The sequence below is a fragment of the Chinchilla lanigera genome, unplaced genomic scaffold (assembly GCF_000276665.1).
Source record: "Chinchilla lanigera isolate Chin_1 unplaced genomic scaffold, ChiLan1.0 scaffold00058, whole genome shotgun sequence".
NCBI lineage: Eukaryota > Metazoa > Chordata > Mammalia > Rodentia > Chinchillidae > Chinchilla > Chinchilla lanigera.
Genome location: NW_004955459.1, coordinates 9,736,311 through 9,762,927, shown reverse-complemented (window position 1 = coordinate 9,762,927; position 26,617 = coordinate 9,736,311). Strand labels below are relative to the sequence as shown.

The window sequence follows — 26,617 nt, the reverse complement described above, 5'->3', positions numbered from 1 at the left end:
AATGAAAAGTGCTTGAATTCTCTTACTTGCTACTGTGTTGAACTGTGTCCCTTTGAAGTATGTAAGGAGAATTTTAGGACTCATGGGTCTTTTGAAAGGGTCTTGGGAGTACTTAGTGGCCTTCAGACCACACTTCGAGAACTACTTTTTTGCCTGATATGTTACTTAGCTGTTACTCACACTATCTGGTGTCTTCTCTAATGCCAAAGCAGATTTCTCTGTCTCCCATTTTTATTTTTGCTATTTCATACCTTACATTCTCCTCTAATTTAACACTAATTTTTCTCCATCAATCTTTCATTGATTATTTTCTACGACTATTCCTTTTCTAAATTATGTTTGCAAATATAGTTAGTTCTGTATGATTTGTACTTAAGAACTCGTAAGTTTCCTGTGCTGTGTCTTGTCTTTTCAGCTACATTCGGAGATTCTTTAAAGTAGGGAGTCTGTAAAATTGAGAAATCAGGACTGGAAGTGGAGCTCAGTGGAGCTCAGAGGACAGGCCTGGAAGTAAGAGTGAGGCCCTTAGCATTTGTGAGGCCCTGAGTTAAACTCTTACTGCCAAAATAAACAAAAACCTGGGAAGACAAAACAAGATTTGTTTTGGTATACCTACACATCATTAAGTACAAATATTTGTACTTCAAAATAGGTATTATTTGTTGATTGGTAGGAAGTAATACTCTCCAGAAAAACATACCACACATTTTCTTAAATGGTTTATTGGGAAATTATATTATCTTACTCATCACCTACAACATGGTAATACTTTTGGCAAGTACTACTTTAAGAGATCTTGTTAATTAAAATAATTTGTTTCAGGCCTCTTAGTCCTATAAACCACTTATTAATTAACATATTTTCTTGCCATTTCAGAAAAAAGCCAAAGGACAAGAGCTGTTTGATCAGATTATGTACCACCTGGACCTTATTGAAAGTGACTATTTTGGTCTGAGATTTATGGATTCGGCACAAGTAGCAGTGAGTAACTTTCAGAGATTACATTATGGGACAGGAATAGAAAATTTCAGATGATATGCTAAGTACTAGAAGGCTATTTTTTTTCCTTCCCCATTGAATTCAGGGCCTTCACACTGAGCTGCCATCCCCAGTCCATTTTATATTTTTTATTTTGAGATCGGGTCTCACTAAGTTGCCCAGGTTGGCCTTCATCTTGGGATCCTCCTGCCTCAGCCCTTCCCAGGGATTATGGATGTGCACCACTATGACCAGTTAAGGGTACAGACTGTATTCTTAATATATTATTTCATGTGATTTCCAGCTATCTAAATTTTGACTTTTATTTAAAGTCAACAGAAATGCTTAGTAAATATGGGAGTTCTGACCTGAGTGTGTGGTGCACACCTGTAATACCAGTTACTCAAAAGACTAAGGCAAAAAGATTGCAAGTTTGAGGCCACCTTGGGGAATTTGGTGAGACTTTATCTGAGGATGGATTGAGGGTGGAGCTAAGTGACAGAGTGCTTGCCTAAATGTGTGTTAAGGTCCTGTGCTTATTTCCCAGTACTGCACCCCAAAAAGTGAGTTCTGGTCCTAACCTGAATTACTAGAGCAGAATGCTTGAGGATAGGTCTTGGGAATCCATGTTTTTAATATCCACTGGCTTAGTTGTGTTGGCACACTAGAATTTGTGAACCACTATTTATTGAAAAGAATGCTACACTGGGAGTTTTATGGGTCTTGGGTAAGTGATACAAATTTCTAATTAAGAAATTAGATGAATAGACAGGATATTCACAAGATCCCTTTCAGATTTATCTGTGGTCTTTGATGTGCATTTTATTTATCTTTTTATGTGCATTTGAGATAAAAAAGAACAGCATATGTAATAGAAGAAAGGTTGAAGGCTGTTCAAAGAACTGAGTACTGCATTAGGATTTTTGAAGGAAAGTAGTGGATAAGATTGGGAGTTGTATTATTGGACATATCTAAACTGCTTATCAAACTTATGAAATAATAAATTGGGCAGTATTCATTTTCTAATAATTGGGATTAGATATTTTTCAAGCAGGGAGATTATATTTTGCTTCAGAAAGTTTTATGTAGAAATATTGGGCAGGATTTTTTTTTTTAGAGTGGACAGAGATTTAAATCAGAAGAGATACTACAAACTTGGGTGATAAAAATAGTATTAAAACCATGACAGTGTGTGGGGAGGATGCAGATACAATATGAAAATATTAAGCTTTGTTTCTAGAAGTCTGAGAGACCGTGGGAGAGAGAGAATATATATGTGTGTGTGTTTGGAGATGAATGTCTTAGTTGGCTGTAAGGAGCATGTGAGCTCTTTTAATCACTTCAGCTAGCATTGTTTTCTTACCACCACTACCCCTGAATTTAAAAAATATTAAGTGTAAGCATTTAGCAGCAGGGTATTGGTCAGCAATGAATACTATGCATCTTTTAAAAATGGTGACTTCATTGGTACCTCAGTTCATGAATGATTTTGCTTACAAACAGTTTAGTTCACAAACAGAAACATTGGGCAAAATTTTGTTTTTGTTTGCAAACTGTGCATCAGGTGACACACATACCTGCAGCCATCTTTCCAGTACAAACATGGACTGGCCATATTTTCCAGAACTGTGGAATGAATTAAGTTCATAAACTGAGGTACCACTGTATACTAATTGATACAGAGTAATAGAAATAGTTAACTGGATGACAAAGCAATATCATTTAGTTTTTCTGTTTTTACAGGTAACTGGTTATATGCACACATGTATACACATATACATAAAAAATTTGCAAAGCTCTTGCCCATAATTTCAGAGTTTTGATTTTATTTTTCTTTCCTTCATCATGTATGTGTTTGGAGAGAGATTGAACTCAGGGGATTGCCATTAAACTGTATCCCCAGCCCTTTTTATTGTTTATTTTGAGATACTAGCTGAGTTGTGAAAGTTGTCCAAGTTGGTCTTAAACTTGTGCTTCTCTTGCCCTAGCCTCCAGAATGCTGGGATTACAAGCATGCATCACCACATCTAGCCAGAGTTCCAATTTCTTGATGCTGTTAATTATAGTAGATGTTTCTTTTGTTTTTCTTATTATTTTTTATTAGACTAAATTCACTGAAAATACAGAGTGAGTCTTATTTGACTCTGTTGTCTAGCATGTAGAAAATATACAAAGTGTTTGTGAAATTCAGTTGCCATTTAGTTTGATAAAGGCTTGGTTGGCTATTAAGTTTGTTGTCATTCAGGTTTTACTTTAAAATGAGTTAAATCTGGCAATCAGATGAAAAAAGTGTTTATGTTAGGATTTTTGGTTTTGAAGGAGTGTTGGTGTGGGGCAAGAGGCAAAAGTAATCTAATTTAGGTCTTAGGTACTTTTAATCTGTTTCTTAAGGTATTTAGGTTTGTGGAAGAACATAGACATGCAGCTGTTACTTAATTTTGGTATTAGCTCTTGACTGTTGCCAGCAATTACTGACTTCTTCAATTCCATAATGATATTGTTTCCATTATTTCATATATGTACAGTTCCCTTTTCCTGGTCATAATGAACTCAGGTAAACACTAGAATTAGAATTGTTTCATCCATATTCTTTTTAGCTTATCCCTTAGTAACCAGAAATTAGAATTGTTTCATCCATATTCTTTAGCTTATCCCTTAGTAACCAGAAATTTAGGCATTAAGATGATAGATTTTACTTCAAAAAAAGTGTCTTTTCTGTACTAAAATAATTTGGGTTTAGCTGGAAGAACAATGGGTAGATGAAAGATAATAAAAATGAACTGTAGATAAGACATAACAATCTTAAATTCTGACTTATTGTATAAATTTTATGACATAAACAACATAACTTTCAGTTATTTTGTTATGTGATCCAATTCAACTCCATAATCAAACAAAATTGGTATTTGACAAACAGTTCATTAAATTAATAAAGACAGTGAACTTGATGGAGTCAAGTGGATTTTTTGGCCAGAAACTTAGTGAAAACTAGCCCAGGGCTTTGTCATATTTATTGTGTCAATGTAACTATGTAATTCAATGGGAAACGGGCAAAGTAAAATGGCACCAAGGAATTATATACTGCAGTTTACCTTTCAACATATGGAATGTCCATTTATATAAGATTAAGGTGCCAATTTATTGGTCACTATATGTCGTGGTTTGGAGTTTTTGCAAGCGGAACAATATAACACAGGAAACATATTTTATAAGATTATTCATAATAGTACCCAGAGAATCATATACAAGACAGTGCAGGAAATCTGTCCATACACTAAGGACCAAAGAATCCATCTGAGGGCCTAGATCCCACAATAATGTCCTGCATGAGTCCAGATGAAGACCTAGAGCCTATAACAATGTCTCCCACAAATCCAACTGGAGACCCAACATCTCATGCAAGCGTGTTTCACGGATCTGTGTTGGGAAGGCTCAAATGTCAGTGGTAGAATGTAGAAAGTCTGTGCCAGCAGCATGAAGGATCTGTGCTAGCAGGCTGAGGGATCTACACTGGAGCCAGGAAACAATGCTCAAATTAAGAACCAAAGCTCCCCGCAAAAGTACCACAGCCATCCTCAGCAACAGAGAGGTCCCGAGCTCCTCCAGTGATTAAGACAACTGAGTTCCCATTGGGAAAGCCAACGCAGCAAGCTTCTCTAGGAGACTGGTGGTGCACCATCTTACCCTCTGGAGCCAGGAAGCGATGCTCAAAGTGAGGACCAGAGCTCCCTCAAAGTGAACTGAAGCTATTCTCAGTGCCAGCAAGGTCCTGAGCTCCTCGGAGAATGAAAACAGCCAAGTGCATCAGGAAAGCCAGCATGACAAGCTCCTCCTAAAGAACCAACAGCTCCTTATAGCTTCTTTCAGCTTCCAACAGGCTCCCAACAGCTTCTACCAGCTCCCAACAGCCTTTACTTCTCCAGTTGTACCTCTTACGCTACTGGCAACAATCCTCAGGTGGGCCTCCCACACCCAGCACCACGCTTACTCAGTTCAGCTGGGGGTTATAAGTTGACCACCCATTGTCAATCCACTACACTGTATATTAGTCCAAAAATATGTATGTCTATTATCTAGTCATAGAGATTACCAAAATTAACAAATTAATGAAGCCAAAATTAATTTTTCTTCCTATGTTTACATAAAATCTGAGTACGTGCTTCTTTTGAAATTGTTACTTATCATTACACTAAGACATTTTATGTTTACATGCATTTATTTAATTTCATGGTTGAAACAGTCTCACATAGAGAAGTTGCAAGAGTGGTATAAAGTAACCAGGCTTTTCATAACTCAGTATAACCATCAAAATCAGGTAATTAACACTGAGACATCAACACATTACAAAAGTAATCCTGAATTGTCATTCTGTCTTAGTGGATGTCATGTGACTTTATCCTATTGCTATAATACTAACTTTGATTCCATGATTAAGGTGGTGTCTGCCTGCTGAGCCTCACCACTATGAAATTATTTCTTTCTGCCTTTGTAACTATTTTGTCCACACTTACTTTGAGACTGTTCCTTATCACACATTGTATTTAAGAACGAATAGATTCCTATTTTATTTAATTGGTTATTTGTTACTGTTTACTTTGCTGTTAACATCATCCCAGTAGGAGCTGCTTCATGATGGCTTAAATGTTTGTTTAATATGGTTCCTTTATTCTTTGTGCATTGCCTTAGTCACCAGGCTTGTCCATGTGACTTGGTTTTGCCAATGTAATGTGAGTTGATGTGATGTGTCCCAATTCTGAATAGGTTTTACTAACCCTGCATTTGTGCTGTTAATTGCTTCATCAAATATGTAAGTGAAACTACATCCAAAAACTATAGAAACTTCAGTCTTAACCACAAGAAAAAGATGAATAACTTGGTAAGTGTAAGCTTATGGCATTTAGTTTAAATAGAACACACATAAGAAATGGAGATGGAGTTCATTCGATCCAATTGGCCTAGAGTACATGTAATTGTGTAGTGCAATATTAGGTAAATATTTTATAAATGTGCATCTGGGTGCTGTAGTAGTAGATTCCATAGCAAATCTAAAATCATTGAGGTAAGAGAAGAGGTGGTTCTTGCTATTACAGTTTTAGAATTTATGTATTCCAGGTATTGTAGGCATAATCTGGTGACATGTCAATTTGACTTTGTGAAGGTTTTAAATTACACAAAATGATATGTACTCTATAGAATTCTTACGTAATTGGGGTATGAGGTGGACTCATTAGTTCCTAATTCCAGAATGTGTTGGATGAGTAAACCTAGAGGACTTTGGTCTGTTCAGAACTAATTTTTCTTTACATCTGTGAAGATCCAGCCAAGCTTTGGAAGATGTGCCCCTCTCTGAGGGAGTCGTGGGTGCTTCACTTACGGAGAACAGACCAGGCAGTTGTCAGGGGCTTTGTTCTTTTTCTGCACTAAATTTTGATTTATTTCTAAAGATACCACTAGATTAATAGAGAACAATATAAACATTTCTACTAAAGACAAAAGATGACATTGTTGCCACCATCACTACTGCTACTTAATTTTGTAGTAGAAGTACCAGTAAATGCAGTCATGAAAATGAAAATCACAATGATTTGAAAGCAGTAGAAGTTACCACTGGTGGCAGATGATTGGACTGTAAACTAGAATTATATAGTAGGAGTAAACATGTTAAACTAGAATTATATATAGGAGTAAACATAAACTCATATATATAGGAGTAAACATATATAGGAGTAAACAGTAAGTGTATATATGTATGTGTTATACACATTTGCTAAGCAAGGTTAACTGTAAAAAGTTGAAGGATTGAGTCTAAGAATAACTGCTGAATTAATTGCTCAGGAAAACTGGTCTTTTTGCCAACTGATGATGATTGTTTATAATTTATGGCTAATAATATTCTGATGTTGGTCATCTTTGTCAATATTATGTATTTTTTGCAAGGGGTATCTGGAATCAAACTCACCACCTCGCGCTTGCTGGGCAGGTGCTGTGCCACTGAGCTATATCCAATATTGTGGGTTTTTAAATTTTTTCTTAAAATATATTCTGTGGAATGGAGTTATTAGTACAAAGAGTTTTAAGCTTTTTAATCATGTTGCCAAATTAAACCTTATCACTATATGAGAGTAATAGTATGTTTGCTTTTATCTACAGTGTTAAGCTGTTTATTGCTATAAAGTGCTATATTATGAATGACTTCTATAATTAAAGAAATATAGATAACTCCTTGTATTTATGTTGAATAATTTCAGGGGAAGGAGGCAATACTTTCCTAACTCAACCCTCAGAAAACTCTTCTGTGAAGGTTTTTTGTTGGGGTGATTAATTGGCAGCTAGAGATTAGTTTTAAATTTAGGTATTTTGATCTTTCTTTTGTCTTTTTGAGATAGGGTCTTGCTACTTAGCTCAGGCGAGGCTAAAACTCACTATGTAACCCAGGCTGGCTTCAAACTTGGAATTCTTCTCCTCAGCCATCACACTGGTATTTTGACTCTGGAGCATAATGTTGTCTCCTTTATAGATCTTTGTGCTTTGTGATAGTTTTGCATGTAGTATGTTGCTGATTGTTGACTGACACTAAAATCAAACCAGAACAGACCTCAAGTAGCACACACACAAAAAAAATTTTTTTTGGTCTTTTTTGAGGGTTTCACTATGCAGTTCAGGCTGGCTTTAAACTCACTTTGTAGCCCAGGCTGGCCTCGAACTCACAGTGATCTTCCTGCTTCAGCCTCCTGAGTGCTGGGGTTATAGGCATGTGCCGCCACACCTGGCCCACCACAAAAATATTCACTGACTCCCACAGAGAATTCTGTTCAAAAGAAATAATGAAAACCAGATATGGTGGTGGCATATGCCTGTAATCCCAGCACTGAGAGGCTGAGGAAGGAGGATCACAAGTTTGAGCCAAGCCTGGGCATCTTAGCAATTTAAAAATACCTTGTCTCAAAAAAAAAAGGGGGGGCTGGAGTGGGAATGCAGCTCAGTATGAAGGCCCTGGGTTCATTCATTCCATGGTGGGAGGGGGTGAACAGTACGGGAAATAAATTAGGACCATATAAGTTAAAGCTCTGACAAACTTTTACCAAGTTTTACAAATGCGTTAAGCTCTTGTAGAATAAAACATGTTTTGAAGTTATCAGTTTATTAAAGTGAGACAATATTGTACATAATTTATAGTGCATGAAGATAAAATAATAAGCATAAAAATGACTGCTAAAATCTAACGAGATACCATGCAATTTTGGTAGTAAACTTTTAAAGTATCTTTGGAGTAAATCATGTATTCCCTCTCTGGAGAGTGAATGTATAACCCACTAAATCCCTCGTCCCCTTTAGGAGTGTGATGCCCGCCCCCCCATACTGGGTATTGAACCGCAGAGCTTTTGCACTGAGGTACACATCCCCAATCCTTTTTTGCTTTTTAATTCTAAGACAGGGTCTCACTAAGTTGCTGAATTACCCAGGCTGGGCTAAAGTTTGGAATCCTCTTGGCCTCAGCCTCCAAGAGTCCTGATATTGTAAGTGTGCCACCACTCTGCCCAGTTTGAAGTGTGACAGTTTTAGATCCTAAGAGAAGCATGCTAACAACATACAGGGAGAGGAAGACTATGTTGTCTTTTGGAATGTCTGATAGCATACTTTTAACTCCAAAAAAATGACTTGGAAAGAATTTATAATGGAATCTAAACCAAAATGAAGTGTTTTGAGTTAGAGTACGATGATAAAAGTGAATTCTTCCCCTGCTTTTTAGGAAAGGTTTTTAACATTTTCTAAAATTGTGCAAATGTTAAAAATGTGTTTTAAAATAATTCATTTTAAGACATAAGCCTCTACTCACAGAGGAAATATTTTTTTGCTGAAGTAATTGTTTTGAAAGATAGTTAACATTTCTCTGCTGTAAGCTCTGCCCTTTGAGCAGGAGTCAGTGGTGTGTGTCTTTTGTAAACCTTGTAGGTATTTAAAAGGCAGGAAATCATTGTAAAGCTGTTTACAGACTATTTGGCTGGAGGACCTGGTATGAGGGTGTGTGTATGTTGATGTTTTAGAAGCTTCCTAGGTGATTTTTTTTGTTTGGTTTAGTTATGTCTGTTGTATTTATCATTATATACTGTTCATATTTTAGACAGACAAGTAAATAAGTTCTTTTAAACCAAGTTCAGTAGGATGGAACTAAGTGTAGCATTCCTCAGTCTTTAATATCTAAGTTTATCAACTAAACTTTTAAAAACAGGAAATTAGAAAGGGGTTTGTTGCCTTTTAAAAGTGTGGTGCAAACCTAACTAGTTTTATACTGAGCACTAAGAATCTGTATGCACACACTCACCTCTATCTTCTCATGTGATTTAAATTCAACCTCTTAAAGACACTGATTTAAGGAAAATACTGTCTGTGCCTGTCTCTGCATTTTCCATTCTCAGGTCCTGGAATGTGGAGGAGATGAAAGAAAACAGACTTGAGAATATGCAAACATGAACTCAGACCTTGCCCAGAAGAAAATCACCCAGAATTCCCCAGCTCCTAAATCTCACTTTAAAATGTGTTTGATGCTTTATCTGAGTTTTGGGTGTCTTAAGAGAGTGCAGATACTACAAGCTGCTACGTAGAGTTAGAAAAGAGACTAAAATACCAGCCTGAAAGACACCTCTGGTCATGAGACTGGTTCTAAATAGTTTAACCAATTAAACTTAGCTAATGAAAAAAGATTTTAGTAAGTGGTCTTATATTAATGTTTCCTTTCTATATTCCACAAAATTTATTCTAATCTGTGTTTAGTCGTATCATTAATGTTCTTTACTTTTTACTAACACTCATATGTTAAAATTTTTTGTTTATTCTGTTTGTAATTACCAAGAGAAATCTGTAATTTCTTACAGGAAGTACATGTGGTATATTGGTTTGAGGGGAGATGGTTGACTGTATGCTTTTTAATATTACTATAATATTAAAATATGTAAATTTATTACCTATGTAAAAATTAAAATAAAAGTGTCCATGGTTGTTGTATTAAATAATAGGTGTTCACTGCAAACTAAGTAGAAAATACGGGAAAGCACAAAGAAGAAAAAATATCACCAACATTCTCAGTCTCCTAAAGATAACATATTTGTTACTATTTTGTTATGGGTCGTCTCTGTATGAAAGAAAATGCATGTTTATGCAAATTTGTGCTTTTTGACAAAATTATACTTTATAGCATACCTTTTAAAAAATAATATATAGTAAATAATGTTTCAGACCCTTAAGTATATGTTTTCATTCTTTTAATTGCTGTATTCTCTCATATTTAAATATTTTAACCAGTGGTAAATCTGTACATGTAGTTATTTCTGTATCCTGGAACGGTAGTGTTTCTCTGTACTCATTATATATATGAGAGTCTCCCTAACCATGATTACATGCAACAGAGTTCAGTGACCACCCAGAGACTTATATTTTTTATTGCATTATAGAAGATAAAACCTGAAGATGGGGCAACTCTGAGGTCCATGGGTTTTGGGAGAAAACATTCTGGGGCATGAAAACTAGTTTTATCTTATATCTTGTATGTGATTGACATTAGGCTGTAGTAGGTTTTGGGGACAGGAATTAAGTTTGGAATTTTTGGATTTTGGGGAAGGGATGGATGAACCATCAGTTCTTCAGTACTAATAGATTGAATTGTGTTCTGCCTGCTGGTATGCCTTACGTGGTCTGTTGATACGGAGGGATGTTTAAACATTTGCTAGGTTTAGATATGCTTAAAAGTGGATGTCCAGCTGAATCTTTTAAAGATAAAAGATGGCTAAATAGTCTGCACAAATTGGAATCCAGAGAAAATGTTGCACGGTACTTACTTGCTCTTTGAAATGTGTACTTAGCATCTTATTTCAAGGTGAAACAGCCTTTGCTGGCACACTGGTCTTTCTGAGAATTTCATTTTGGATGTTGGGAGAGAATGGAGAGGAGAGGCTAGGCAAATAATTGGCAAGGAAAGCAAACTGTTACAACTGTATTAACAATGTGGCCTTGTTTACTCTTTGCCTATCTGGATTTCTGAAACTGGATTCCTTTGCTGTGTGAACTAGTTACCACAAGTGTACTCCTTTCCTTTAGGGTCCTTGGAATTGAAAACATGCTAAAGATAATTCAGTCATGTATATCTCAGTTGGATGAGTGCTGGCACTGTTAGGACTTGGCCATGTAAAAGGATTAATAATGAAAAGTGATCTGGGAATGTGAGTGAAAGTATTTGGAATTAGTTTTTAGGTCTGTTTGTGTCATGGGCATTTCATCATAAAGAGGTTGTATAAATCAAAAGGTTGTGACAATTGAAACCAGAAATCTGCTGATTACAGTGCAGAGGAACAAGAGCACCTCATTTAATGGATAGGGCCTTGGTTATGAGAAAAATCTAACTTTACTCTGTGTGCTCTTTCAGAGAGTACTAATTCTGAGTAGTTTCTACTTTAAAAAGATGTAGGTGATCGTTACATTACTTCATCTGTTCGTTACATTACAGTCTGTCTATAAATCTCACATTTCTGTTGTAAGAATGAATCAGGTACTGGAATGTGAGAATATTTTTCTATTTGTTTGTTATTATTTGCTTATTTATATATACAGTGCTGGCAGTGAAAACCAGGTCCTCATGCATGCTAGGCAAATAGTCTACCACTGAGCCACATCCCCAGCCCTTTCTAAATTTTAACAGTTTTGAAAGTCCTTTATTTGGGAGCAGTGAGAACAACTTAGGGCAAAATTTAGACTATTAAACTGGTAATTGAGGGACAGGAAAAGTGTTTCTGAGAAGTCATATATCAGGTTTTAGGTATTCTTCTGTATACGTCATAAGCTTAGCATGAGTGTTAGAGTGATCTCCACCCTTCCTTTCTCATAGTCATTTGCTCACTGCCTTTGGTCTTTCCTTTGTGAAATATTTCATTGTGGTTATCAACAAAGGCATGATGAAAATTAACCTTCAGCAATTAAAATGTTGAAGTTCTTTCATCTATTTAACTTGAACTTTTTTATATCTGTTTTCAGCATTGGTTGGATGGTACAAAAAGCATCAAAAAGCAAGTTAAAAGTAAGTGTTGTAAAAGTTACTTGTAGAGAAAATGGAAATCAAATGTATTAAAAACTCTGGCTCTTGAGAATAAGGACATTTAAAAAATCTAGTAACCGGTTATCTAGTACTACGTAGTAGTAACCTGTTATCTTTTGTCCCACTTCTATAGATTTTCAACAGATTTACTGGCTGAAAAGTATTATTAGTTAAATAGAACTAACCTTTTATTTTTTATGACAGTTGGTTCACCTTATTGTCTACATCTTCGAGTTAAATTTTATTCCTCAGAGCCAAACAATCTTCGTGAAGAACTAACCCGGTAAGATTGCTATCTAGAGTTGTGTAGGTTTATTTTGGTAGTGTTGGAATTAATTTTAGGATTGTTTTCACTTTGTAGACAACAGTGAAATAGATTCTTTGCCCCTGGTAATAAGACCTCAGTGAATTTTGTTCTGGAACAGTGATTGTGTTGTTTTATTTTATTTGCAGTACTAGAGATTAAACCCAGGGCCTTTGCACTGAGCTCCATCTCCAGCTCTTACTTTGTATTTTGTCGTTTATTTGTTTTATGGCTTTTTGAAACAGGGTCTTGCAATGTAGTTTAGACAGGCCTTGAACTCACTGTGTAGCCCAGGCTGGTCTTGAATTTGTGGCAGTCCTCCTGCCTCCGCCTTCCGAGTGCTGGGGTTACAGGCATGTACTACCATGTTGGCTATTTTTTATTTTGAGACAAGATGTCACTAAGTAAGTTACCAAGGTCAGGCTCAAACTCACAATCCGCCTGCCTCAGCCTTCCAGAGTACTAGGACTATTGGTGTGCACTACCATAGCCCCTGGCTGGAATAGTGCTTTTTAAGTGTTTGATTCTGTCTTTTCATTTATTTTCAAAATATTTGGTTCCCTAGTATCCTCCAAAGGTAACTAGTGAGGTTTTTCTTTTTTGGGGGGGGCGGTGGTTGTTTTGTTTTGTTTTGTTTTTGCATATTGTTAACCCATAGATTTTAAACAGGTTGTTGTGTTTCAGTACATTGCAGTATCGTGTTTATGGACATACAAAGTAATCTCTCTGGCCACTGAGTGTTCATTCAACTTAATTCCTGACTCTTTACTCATTAAAATGCCACCAAAGAATGAAAATGTTAGATCCTCATTTGGTTTCAGTCATTTTACATAAACTTTAGGATGTATATACTTTATTTTATTCGGCCTCCTTGATATGTGTTTGTTGACTCTGTATTACATATGCATGGCTCCATGCATACATAATCTTCATTAAATGAAGAAGTTGAGTCAGAGAATTCCTTTGGAAGGGTTCCCTCTTGAACACTTTCGCCAATGAGATTATAGTTGTTATCCAAGAATCTATCCATGCAGTGTCTCTCCATGTATAAAAAGGATGTGTTAATTAAAGTTAGATTACAAAGCTTGTTCTCAATAATATGCTTTAAGCATTTTCTTGTAAGGTTACTGTAATACACTGTGTGGCCAGCTTTTCTTTGCTGTTCTCTTGTGGTCATGCTTCCATCCTCCTGAGGCTTATTGCCCCTTTTTCCATATTTTTTCCTTATGTACTTTATTATGAGTAAAACTGTACAGTTATAAATATCCTCAAATTAGAAGGGTAAGATTTTTCATAGTGGATTATTCATTTGTGCCTTTTATTTTTCTTAGGTATTTATTTGTTCTTCAGTTAAAACAAGATATTCTCAGTGGAAAGTGAGTATTAGTTGTTGAGCAAATAACTGCACATTTTCTACAGTAGTTGAAAAATGATTCTGAAAATAAGTTCATAATTATGGAAATGAAATGGCCAACAAAGTATGTATTACTTTTATTTATCTTAACATGAAGATTATGAAATTGACTTAACAATTTTATGTTTTGGTCTCAGATTAGAATGTCCCTTCGATACAGCAGTGCAGTTGGCAGCTTATAATCTACAAGGTAAGCAGTTCTTGTGCTGACTGTTAAACCTAAAGCATAATTGTTCTTGTGTGTGTTTTAAAGAATTTGAAGAGTCAAATCATTTGCAAGAAAAGAAACACTGTTTTTGTATATATGTGTGTCAGTGTCCAACTGTTATTTATCTTAGGACATTGTATTCTTTTTATTCCCTTTCTTATCTTTGCCCCCCTTTCCAACTCTAATGTTTTCAAGCAGAAATTGGAGTTTACTTGATAATTCAGTAAATCTTATGATTGGGCCCTCAGCTAATATTTTCCTTTAGAAAATGCAGTGGTATTTTCTGCTGAAGCCACATGATATTCTTTCTTTATTCTTATTCTTAAAATGAATCCATGGAAGAATTACGTATTGTATATTTAAAAGGTTCTGATGATCATTTTAAAGTTTTAGTCTAGTAAATGAGATTAATGAAAAGCTTACTTTTTCATACCCTGTTACACTGATTAAATACTATTATATTTAGGAATTTTCTTCTGAAAATGGACATTATAAAGAAAACTGTAACTTTTGTCCTTGTTCACAAAATAAAGATTTTCCTGTATCTGCATCTTTACTAGAACAGTGGTGGCAAACCTGTGGCATGCATGTTAAATTGTTTTGTTTGTTTTTGTCTTTTTGAGACAGGGTTTCACTATGCAGTTCAGTCTGGCTTTGAACTCACTTGTAGGTCAGGCTGGTCTCGAACTTACAGCCATCTTCCTGCCTCAGCTTCCTGAGTGCTGGGATTACAGGCATGTGCCACCACACCTGGCAAATTGTATTTTTCTTTTAAGACAAAAGATGTTACTATATGGGTTGTTGTTTTTTTGTTTTTTTTTTCCTAAACTAAAACCTCAGTATTCAGGTTTGATTACAGTGTTGCTACTTTGTGATAAATAAGTGGGTTTTGGGTTGCAGTTTGCCACTTGGTCCCTAAAAGATTCACATTCACTGCACTAGAATAAAAATAATGTTTAATAGCAATCAAAACTTCAATTCTCTACTTTTTTAGTGATTCTGACTTTAGTCCCAAGCCCTCTAAGATCACTAGTAGCTTATTTACCATTGTATAGATAAGACTAAATTTTATGTTTTATTGTAAACCTAATGTGTTTGCTTATTTTGTTTGTTATAAAAGAAAGCCTATTTTCTTGTTGATAATAGGAACTGGTGATGAGAACATTTCTGTACTTCAAAAATTTTCTACTAATTCAAATTTTTTTCTGCCTGCTTCTATTTACTATCCTAGTCTGTCACTTATCTACATAATATCAAGTCATTTACTAGCTTAGGGATGCTGTGTCTCTAGCATTGTAATGATCAGAGCATGTAGTTGTATTTTGGGTGGGGGTGGTGCTGGGGATTGAACTCAGGGCTTCATGCATACTAGACAAGTGCTCACAAACTGCACTCCTAGCTCACAAAGAATTGTTTGAAAGTGCACTTGTATTTTATTGTTTCCTGTAGGAGAGTGTTAATTCTGGAATCTTACTTAGTTCTGTTATAAAACTGTTGTTTTCACTATACCATTTACCAATTGTCTCCTATATCATTTGTGCTTCATTATGTAAGTTTCAAGACAGCCAGAGTATATATACTGTTTAAAAATATTATTCATATGTATTTGTATATTTTAACAAATGTTTAACTCACAGTGGCGCTTTATAAATACATCTCCAGTATGGACTAAGAACTTAATTATGATTGATTACCATTACAGTTTATTATATGAAGATAATTCATGTGTTTTTGTCTCCTTAATTGAATTTTAAGTTTTTTTTAAATTACAAGTAAATACATAAGTGCAAGTAAAATGTTCCTTTTAAAGAAAATATTTCAATCATAGAGAACTGGGGTTGTGTATATAGCTCAGTAATAAAGCACTTAAGTTTTTTTTAAATTACAAATAAATACATAAGTGCAAGTAAAATGTTCCTTTTCAAGAAAATATTTCAATCATAGAGAACTGGGGTTGTGTATATAGCTCAGTAATAAAGCACTTGCCTAAAGCATGGGAGGTCCTGTGTTCAGTTTCCAACATTGAAAAAATATGTAAGGAGGGAAGAAGGGAGAAAACTGGATACATGTTTTCCATTTGTCCCTAGACAGAGATAAGCACAAAGAACTATGTGAATGTGCATTGTCCAGTTCTTTTCCTGTTGTTTCTTCTCACTGTTTTTTTTAGGGGGCAGTGATGTGATGGTGATAGTGGTGGTAGTGGTAATTCTTGTTTCTTTAGGATTAGTAATCTCACATTCTAGAAGACATGGACTATATACAGTGTTATATGGTATCACATTCTGTGCCTATAACTTTAGATAAATAGAATTAATCTTATTAGTGATTTTTATATTTCATAGTATTTTTCCGTAAAGAAACAATATACATTGTTAATATACAATGAACACAACATAACTTTATGAAACTTATATTTGTAGCTGAACTTGGTGACTTTGATCTTGCTGAACATAGTCCTGAACTTGTGTCTGAGTTCAGGTTTGTGCCCATTCAGACTGAAGAGATGGAACTAGCTATTTTTGAAAAGTGGAAGGAATACAGGTATTTATTTGATCATATTTTTGTATCATCAACACAGTAGTCATTTTTCATTTTCTTTTGTTTCTACCTTTTATATAAAATCAAATTTATATACTTTAAAAAATATTTTAATTTTCAGAGGTCAGACACCAGCACAAGCTGAAACCAATTATCTGAATAAAGCCAAATGGCTAGAAATGTATGGGGTTGATATGCATGTAGTCAAGGTAAGCACTGTGTTATTGTACCTTTTAAAGAATTCATTTCTTTGGAACGTTCTGTGCCTGAATTATACAGTGTGGCGAAGGGCATGGAGTTGCATAGGCTAGCACTGGATAAAAAGGCCGAGATTAAATATTGAATTACTAGAATGGAAAATGTCATTATTAGAAGAGAAATTACCATAATTTGCAAAATACATGTGTTTCTGAGTTTTTTTTTTAAATGTGAGAAGTTTGCTTGTTTTTGTTTTGTTTTAGCATTTTGATCATAGTGTGTTTTCACATGGTGCTGGAAATCAAACCTAGGACCTTGTACCTGCTATGCAAGTGCTTACCACTGAGCTATGTCTCTGGCCCTTAAAACCACTTCTATCTTTCTCACTTTATCTTCTCTTATATCACTTGAGCTCACTATTCACCAAGCTCTGTTAAAATAGTTCAGGAAACAAATTGAAAACTTAAAGCTTGAGAGGACAGCTTGGGCAATGATTCACTTCTAGCTTCACTAACAGCATATTTGTGAGAAAACAGTCTTTTTCTGGACTTCTGATTTAAATGGTAAATTTAATATGGAATGAATCTGAGCAGAGGTTTCTTTATAATGGGAGTTACCTACCCACATTCATTGAAAACCATTATTATACCTTATAACCATAGTATCCTCCTTTATGTCTTCATCTGTGATTTTGCTCTCTGTGGTTTCAGTTATAGTCAGCCAAAGTCCAAAAATATTCAATGGAAAATTTCAGAAATAATAAACTATTTTGCAAAAGAGACTACATTCATATTATAGTATATTGTTACAATTGTTCTGTTTCATTAGTGACTTCTTACTGTGCCTAAATTATAAATTAAACTTTATCATAGGTATTCATGGGAAGGAAAAAATATATTATTTGTAGGGTTAGGTACTACCCATGATTTCAGACATCCCTGGGGATTTAGAATTTAGTCCATCATGAATAAGAGGAGACTACTGTATGGTATATCAATTACTTTAGAAAAAAAAGATAATCTATGAATTTTCCAAAGAATATGAGTTTGGATACCTTCATTGTTGAAAATACCTTGTATATTAGCTTGTATGTAATAAGTCAGTGTGAAAGTAAAATTAAACAGTTATATGACAGTGTGAAAGCTGATTGTTGCAAATTAAACTAACACATTTTTTTCTCTCCTTAAACTAGGCTAGAGATGGGAATGACTATAGTTTAGGACTAACCCCAACAGGAGTCCTTGTTTTTGAAGGCGAGACCAAAATTGGCTTATTTTTTTGGTAAGCAGAATTAATGTCAGGGATACTTACTGTTATTTTGTTTTATATTGAGTTAACATATAAAAGATATTTGGAAATCAAATAGTTTTGGAAAACTTGTAAATGAAAAACAGCTGGTCCTGTCATACTGTTACTCTTTTTATTTCTATTCCCCAGAGGTAATTTATAAAATTTTTCTGTATTTTCCATTACCTTCTAGGTGTATTGAAGTATATCTTAATATTAATATTTTATATATTTTTGTTTTGTGTTTTACAGTACTAGGAATTGAACCCCAGAGGCTTTCACATTGAATCACATCTCCCAATTGTTTTTGTGGTTTGAGAGAGGGTCCTACTGAGTTGCCCAGGCTGTGTTGGAATGTGCAGTCCTCCTGCCTCAGCCTCCCAGAGTGCTGGGATTACAAATGTGCACTACTGTACCCAATTAAATTTCTGTTTTTATTAAGTTATTAAATAATTAACATTTTATTAAGTTATTAACATGGACCTCCTTTTGTGTGGCTGCTATTATTTTTACTATTTTTCCACAGATACAGTACTCCCTTTGCCCACTCTTGTGTAAGTGGGGAGGCATGTTAGTATTTTTTCCCCTTCTGTTAAGCTTGGCTACCCTTTCTGTGACCTTTATCTTTCATACTTATGTATTATATTTTACTTTCACATCAGATGATTTATTTATTTATTTATTTATTTATTTATTTATTTGGGTTTTTTTGAGACAGGGTCTTGCTATCATAGTTCAGGCTGGCCTTGAAGTCATGACTATCCTCCTGCCTCAGCCTCCTGAGTGCTGGGATTACAGGCATACGCCACCACACCCACCTCCACATCAGGGATAAATTTTATGTGGATTTCCTAACCATAATTTAGATCTTCATGTTATTTTTGGTATTCTAAGAGCTTGAGTTAGGAATTAGTATTTACATTATTATGTTTGTGTTAGAACTTATGTAGAGCTTAGGGGATTGTACTGATGCTACTCACATAATTCAAAAATGGCCTTTGTATCTTTGGCCCTATGTTACTAACTTCTTTACAGAAGTCTGGATGATTATCTCAGAGCCTTCCCACCCAAACTCAAATTCACCTCCAGGTATTCCTTGGAGGGACTCTGATGAGTCCCCAAGGTGAGTGGAACACCTTTCTACTTGTTCCTTGGTGAATGAAGAAGTGAGGATTTATCTCTTCAGTCTTGGTGTGGTAATTCTCTGGCACATCCATGCTACCCTTTGGGCAGATGGAATTGCATGCCCAGAGAATGCTTTAGGCAAAGATAAAGCACATCCTCATAAGATTGTTGTGCAAATTAAAAGATAAGTCAGTGTCAGTGAGAATCACAAAGTTTTTAGATTCATAGTTCATACAAGCACAAAGTTCAGATGTAGCAGGTGGTTAGAACTTTGCTAATAGGTAGAAAGATAGACATGGAAAGTGGGCCAAGAAGTGAGTTGTTGCTTGGTTTTTTTGCTTGTTCTTTAATTTTAGATATTTTTCCTGAGCAGGGTATGGCATGTCAGTTTTCCCTAACTGGGTCAGAGTACCTAACACCCACAACTTAAAGAGCTTAATTTGGCTCGCAGTTTCAAGGGATTCAGTCCTTGGTCTGCTAGCTCCAAGGCAGAAACATTATTACTGAAGAGCATAGCAGTGGAATAGTGTTTCCCTCATCGTGACTGGAAGGCATAGCAGGGGCATAGTGCCAAGGAACAAGGGTGAGGGACCATATGTAGTACCCAAGCTTGTGACCCACCAGGACTGGGTAGAAACATCATGGTGTAAGGACATGGCACAGTAGAGATGCCCAGGTCATACCACTGTGACCCACCTAGACACATCCAGAAGCTTGCTTACTAATTATCCACGCAGCTCCCAAGCCAGTGAAGTTGACATTTTAGCTTACCTGTCACACTCCTATAATCCTAACTACTGAGCAGGATCAGGTGGTAGGACCATGAGTTTGAGGACAGCCTCTACAAATAAGCAGGATTTACTCACATCAAGATTGTTATAGAATAAAAAATAAAAAATAAAAAAAAAGATTGCTGTAGAAAATAGAGTAGAAGACCATACTAGGTAATGTTTATATTTATGCTTTAAGGGGGAAAAAAAAAAGCTTTATGGTCTTTCCTGTGTTCAGTTCCTGTGGTGCTCCTTTAACACTGAAACGGTTTTACCCAAGTCTGGAGAATTTCTTACAGTTTGGGATTTATGAAATATATAGATTTCTTCATATTCTTTTTTTATCGGTACTCTTTATGTTTGATATATGAGCAGCATCAATTTTGTGGTAGGTTATGTTTAACCTCTTATCAGTATTCTTTTCAGAAGTTAAATGATGAGATATACTTAAAAATTTTTTCTAATCTGGCTGTTGGTTCTCATTATTATAGGCCCAAGATAACCAGATTGGATTTTAAGAAGAATAAATTAACTCTAGTGGTGGTAGAAGATGATGAACTGGTAGGAATTGTAATTGCATTTACTTACTTAATAATGACTGTGTTATGTGGTAACTTATATTCTAAAGGGGGGAATTTGCCTCATTGTTTAAAAAAATAACAGAACAGAACCCTAGTAATTAACTGATTACAGTAAATTCATGACTCTAGTCACACTGCCCTTAAAATAGTTTTCTGCCAGTAATATTAAAAGTAATACAAAAGTTCTTATTTCTTCACTGATAATATATTTAAGGTGTGTAACAAGTTGCGTTCAAGTGACTTTATCCTTTTACCTGACCAAAAAGATTAAGCAGGAAGATCTACCTAATAATCTTTAATAAAGCATTTTGAAGTAAGGATTTTTTTTTTTTGTCAATTAAAATTCATTTTCTAATGATACACATACAGAAGCAGCTCAGATGCATTGTACCAGGTAAAAAGCCAGACTCAAAGATTATATACTATTTGGGAAGGCGAGCCCATAGAAATAGAGAATAAATCAAGATTTCTGCTTCTTCAGGTTAGAAATCTGACTACAAAGGGACAAAGTGAAGAGCGTTTTTAGAGATGAGAGAACTATTCTGTAACCTGATTTTGGTGGTAGTTTCATGATTCTGTACATATAATTTATAGAATTATAGGCCCAAAATCCTACTGTATGCAAATTAATAAACTTTAAGATATAGATATAAGGATATAGATAAAAGCAAATTAGGCAAAATATTAGCAGTTGTCAAATGTATTCATATATATGGGTGTTTGATTTTTCTGTATGTGTAAATATTTTCACAATAAAATTTTGGAGTGATTACAAATTTTTTTCAGTTTCTCAGGTTATTTCAGTATTCATTCTCCCATTTTAAATGGCTTGCTCTATTTTTCTCTAGGTTTTATTATATAGGCATATTTTCATATGGCTCTGTACATATAACTCACAGAATTATATGCCCCAAATCTTACTGTGTGCAAATTAATGAACTTTAAGACATAGATATAAGGATATAGATAAAATCTATATAAAATAATCTATATCCATGTAGCTTACAGTTTACAATTCACTTTTTCCTTCTCTTCTTTATTATTTGAAGTAATGCATTTTGTTTGTATCACTGTGAAGTCTCATAAGCAGTAGGTAAAAGTTAAAAGTACATGAATTTTGCTGAAACTTTGCCAGTATTGGATTTCATTTTTAAAATTTTGCTCATAATGGAATCTTACTGTTTTAAACTTGATTTTCTTTTAGTAGTTACAGTAGTTACTTTTGGTCACGTTTTCTTCTTGTATTTCCTTTGGTGAGCATTTTTCTGTTCATTTTCTTTTCTATAGATAGCATAAAGATACAATATAACAGTGTCATTGTAAATTCCACAAATATTTATTAGTAAAAAGCTGAGATTAGGCGTTTCTCTATGACATGATAGTAGCCTTCTGGATATATTCTGTGGTTATTGTGGATATAGGTGAGTCTAATCATATATAATAACTGAGAAAAAGACACGAATATAACACAGTTAAAATCTCCTGTATACTCAGTTATAGTTTTTTTTTTTTCTTCAAAATTTTAATGCTGCTATTGGGAGGGTCATTTTTGCCTAATAAGAAAACCTCTTGGAAAATGATCTTTGAGTTTATATATGAAACTTTAGTAGATTTTTGCTGTGTAACCAAGAAATTTGTATTGACATGGAAAAAAACTTCATGTTACAGCAAGTGAATTTTGAGTATAGCACCGTTTCGTTTTTTTTTATGCCAGCCTTTTTTTTCCAGACAATAGTTTACATAGAGAAAAGTTTACATGTATTTCAAACTGCTGGATGTATTACTGCAAAGGGATTATAGCTTTGAAAAGTTTTGATTTTTTTCCTTGTTTTCCTGGACATGTATTTCTCCAGGATTTATTTACAGATGAAATATATAATGTCCTTTTTAGCCAAATCTAAGAAAGAAGATTATAAAAGTAAATGAAACAGGTGATAAATTTTGAAAGTTTGAAGTCTTACTATTGAGATATATGCAGAAGTTTGCCCTGTCATGTAGGTTGGAAGGAAATCAGTGATGATAAGAAGAAATCTCGGGGCTGGGGATTTAGCTCAGCGGCAAAGCGCCTGCCTGGCAAGTGCAAGGTCGTGAGTTCAGTTCCCGGTACCGGAGAAAAACCAAAAAAAAAAAAAAAAAGAAAAAAAAAAAAAAAAAAAAAAAAAAAAAAAGAAGAAATCTCTTGCTAGCAGAGAGGGTAATCATTGTATCAACAAAAGAGTTAAATGATGCAGAAGAGGCAAATGTTGAATTTGATAATAATTAGGTTGTTTTTGTAATATTATCCTTTTTTGCAAGTTAGATATGCTTAAGTGTTTTGCCTATCTAAATCTAAAAGTGGTCTTTTAAGAAGAATAAAATTCTGTTTTAGGAAAATCGAATTATCATTTAGTTGGTAGCATTTTTATTGGGGCATAAATAGTAGTACATCTTAAAATTGATTACATTTTAGATTTACTCAAATACTGTATCAGCTTTTTAAATAACTTTTCAAGGGTATTTTATGCATATAAGCAAATATTTTTATTCTTTTTTACAAGTTAGCATACTTGTATACTGCAATCTGCTTATCCTCAATAAGTTTACATTATATATTTTTAAAATATAAACTGAAACTGCATAGTATTCTAGTATATTGATGTATCCTAATTTAACCACATCTCAGTTAATTGACAGTTACTCATGATTGATATTTTGCGATGTGTATCTTAGCATAATTTCCTACAGGTAGATTTGCTTAGTTAAGGTTATGAACATTTATCCTGGATAAAGATCCTGCCAATTTATACTAACTTATTTTTTCAGAGAGAGTTATTAAACATTTTTATTCAAAAGGTGAAAAATACGATTTCATTGTAAACTTTTTGTTTGTTATTATGAGTGATTAAACATTTTGTCATATATTTGGGTCATTTCAATTTTCTTTTCTCCAAAGTGTCTTTTCATTCTTGGCTCATTTTTCTTTTGTGGTATTGGTCTTTTTTCTTATAGATTTAGCTGTTGGTGATATAAATTAAAATTTAAAAATTTTTTTTTTTAAAGATATACGTCATAGTGTTTTTTGCCATGTACTTTAATTTTTTTTTTTTTTTTTCTTGATACTAGGATTAAACCTAGGGTCTCACATGTGCTCTATCAGTGAGTTACATTTCTGGTACCTACAAGTTTCTGTACAGGTGAATTTGTCAGTCTTCAATGGCTTGTAGGTTTTTGTTTCATAGAAATGTTTTCCCTTCTTTGAGGTTTGTCTTAGGGTTTTTTTGGTAAATATCATTGATGTATAATAGAGATTCAGAAAAGTACACAAGGAAAGAGTCTGCTGAATTTTCACCTGCATTTTTATGACCAACATTAGATCAAGAAAGAGAATGCTGCACAGAATTTCCCCTATGCCCCCTACAAAGAAGTATTCCAAGGCTAATCATTTTGATTTTAGCATCATAGATTAGTTTTTACCTACACTTTGAATTTTGTAGCTGGTTTCTTTTTCCTTTTTCTTTTTATCCGTAGCAGAGTTTTATTAAGGGTGGGAAAGAAACATGCTCTGCAGAATGAGTTTGGGCCAAGTAAAAGTAGGAATAGAAGTGTACCCTGCAGTGTGAGGGCAGCCACCCACACAAGAGAGAACACAGTAGCCTGGTTCTTCTATTTCAGTACTGTGTTTGTGTACTTTAGTCATGTTTTGGCGAGTAGTTATAGTTGGCACATTCTTACTGTTCTAGTATTCCATTTATGAATAGACAACAATTATTTTTTATTCTGCTGCTCCAGGGTGATGGGAGCTATTTTCAGTTTTCAGCTATGAAAAAGTAAGTTCTCAATACTAGGGTATACACTGATAACTGGTCATCTGTTTTCCAAAGTGTTCCCACCAGCAGTGTGATCTTCCTGCCTCAGCTTTCTCCCTTTCTCACTCTCTTCCCCTTTCCCTCTTTCCTTCTCTCCCTTCCTTTTATCTCCCCCTTTGGGGAAGCAAGTGTTTGGTGTTCTTTAACAAGATAATGAAGAGTGGGGCCTGATGATCCACAGTTGTAATCCCAGCACTCTGGGAAGCTGAGTCAAGAAGATTTCAAGTTTGATCTAAGCTGGATGACACAGAGGCCTAGAGAAACCCTGTCTCAAAAACTGAAAAGCTGAGTGTGGAGGTGCACACACTCAAGAGGCTGAGGCAGGAGGATCACCATGAGTTCCTTGGCTATATAGCAAGTTCAAGCCAGCCTGGACTACATAGCGAGACTCTGTCTCTAAAAAAAAAATTTAAAAAGTAAAAATAAATAAATAAAATACTTCTAAAAAATCAAAAAGAGCTAGAGATGTAGCTCAAATTAAAGGCCCTGGGTTCAGTCCCAGTACAGGGAAAAAAGGGGGAAAAAGGAACATGAACTATAGAGAGTTAAATATTTTAAATGGGAAATAGTTTAAAGTATAAAATCTTTTAAATAAACTGAAAAATACAAAACAATATGAAACATTCCTTTTTTATATGAACTAGATTTAGAATAGTTTATATTTTGTTTGTTTTGTTTGAGACAAAATCCTGCTATGAGATTTAGGCTGGCTTTGAACTCAGAATGTAACCTAGGCTTGCCTTAAATTCAAGGCAGTCCTCCTGCTTCAACCTCCTGAGTGCTGGGATATAGGCATGTTCCACCACACTCAATTAGAGGTCATTTAGAAATAAAGATTTCTATCTATATAGATAAATATGAACAAATAATAGATACAGGGTAATGCCCCAAATATACCTATCTGTCTTGTGCCTGGCCATCATTTTCATAGGGTCTCATTTTCATATATCCAGATATAAACACATTATAACACATGATAAAATTGTTCTTAAAATTTATTTGTGTGTGCAAGTATGTCTATATATTTCCAGTTCATTTTATCTAAACATGTAGCTATATAGATCAAGTTCATTTATCTTAACCTATATATGATATTCTATAATATAAACAGTACTTATGGATCTTTTATTCATTTATCTCTATAGTTATTTTTATTTATTTGTTATTTTTGTGTGTGTGGTTCCAGGGTTGAACACAGAGCCTCATTCACTCTAGGCAAGTGCAGTATCACTGAGCAACATCCCCAGCTCTGTATAGTTGTTCTGTTTTGTTTTGTTGTTTTTATAGTGCTGGGGATTGAACCCAGGATCTCACGCATGCTAGGCAGGCACTACCAATGAGCTGCATCCTCAGCTGTTTTTATTTTTGAGACAGGTTTTACTTTAGGCACCCAGCTAGCCTGGAGTTTGTGATCCTCCTGCCTCAGTCTTTCAAGTAGCTGGGATTACAGATTTGTGCCATCACACCATCTTTGTATGTTTTTAAAGGCCGCCATTATGTTCTTGACCTTTTTCAGTTTTTAGACATACTGAGTTTTTACTATAGAAAATTATTTACTACAGAAAATTATTTTTCCTACAGAGGCAGTGTAATTTAGTTGTTCACTGCTGTAAGCTCTAGAGTGAAGACTGACTGGATTCAAATTCTGATTTCCTGTCCGGCGAGCTTGTGACTTTGAGCTTGATTTCCTTTTAGCCTCAGGTTTCTATATCTGAAATTATGGCAGAGAAAATAGCTTGATTTGAACTCTGCCTTTTATGAAATTATGCTAATAGTAGTACTTCTTCATTGGAGCAGTTCATGTGAAATCCTTAGAAAAATGCCTATGAATTTTAACTATTATAATTTGATTCCTGGGGATATGGTTATTATGATGAAAAAAGGGAGCATTTTTAAGGCTGTTCATATATATGCCCAGATTTTATATGATCCTTTAAATAATCATTATTATTATTTGCAGTGCTGGGGTTGAATGTGAGGCCTCACATACTGGGAAAGTGCTGTGCCAATTAGCTACATCCCCAGCTCCTAAATTATTACATGTTTCTATGGATAGCAGATAAATCCTCATTTTATGTTTTTCTAATAAATAAGATCAAGTAAGGAGAGGGGATACTCTTAAGAATAAATTTATATTAGTTTAGAAAATAGCTTGATTTGAACTCTGCCTTTTTATGTAGATAGCTATTAAAAAATGAGCTTCAAGCTGGGGTTGTAGCTCAGTAGTTGCCCTAGATTTGATTGCTAGTGCTACAGAAGAACAAACAAAAAAGGAATGAGTTTCAG

At 34.6% G+C, this 26,617-nt stretch overlaps 1 protein-coding gene across 3 annotated transcripts in view; it reads left to right on the top strand.

The window, feature by feature from the left end:
• The window catches only part of Epb41l5 (erythrocyte membrane protein band 4.1 like 5), a 141,793-nt gene that overhangs the window by 20,791 nt on the left and 94,385 nt on the right, over window positions 1-26,617 (top strand). For all 3 annotated transcript variants that reach the window (XM_005397658.2, XM_005397654.2, XM_005397659.2), the window contains exons 3-11: window positions 877-981; window positions 12,001-12,043; window positions 12,266-12,344; window positions 13,697-13,741; window positions 13,917-13,969; window positions 16,408-16,528; window positions 16,647-16,734; window positions 17,916-18,004; window positions 20,397-20,466. In XM_005397658.2, coding sequence (XP_005397715.1) covers window positions 877-981; window positions 12,001-12,043; window positions 12,266-12,344; window positions 13,697-13,741; window positions 13,917-13,969; window positions 16,408-16,528; window positions 16,647-16,734; window positions 17,916-18,004; window positions 20,397-20,466 — 693 coding nt within the window. The remainder of the gene's footprint in view (window positions 1-876; window positions 982-12,000; window positions 12,044-12,265; window positions 12,345-13,696; window positions 13,742-13,916; window positions 13,970-16,407; window positions 16,529-16,646; window positions 16,735-17,915; window positions 18,005-20,396; window positions 20,467-26,617) is intronic.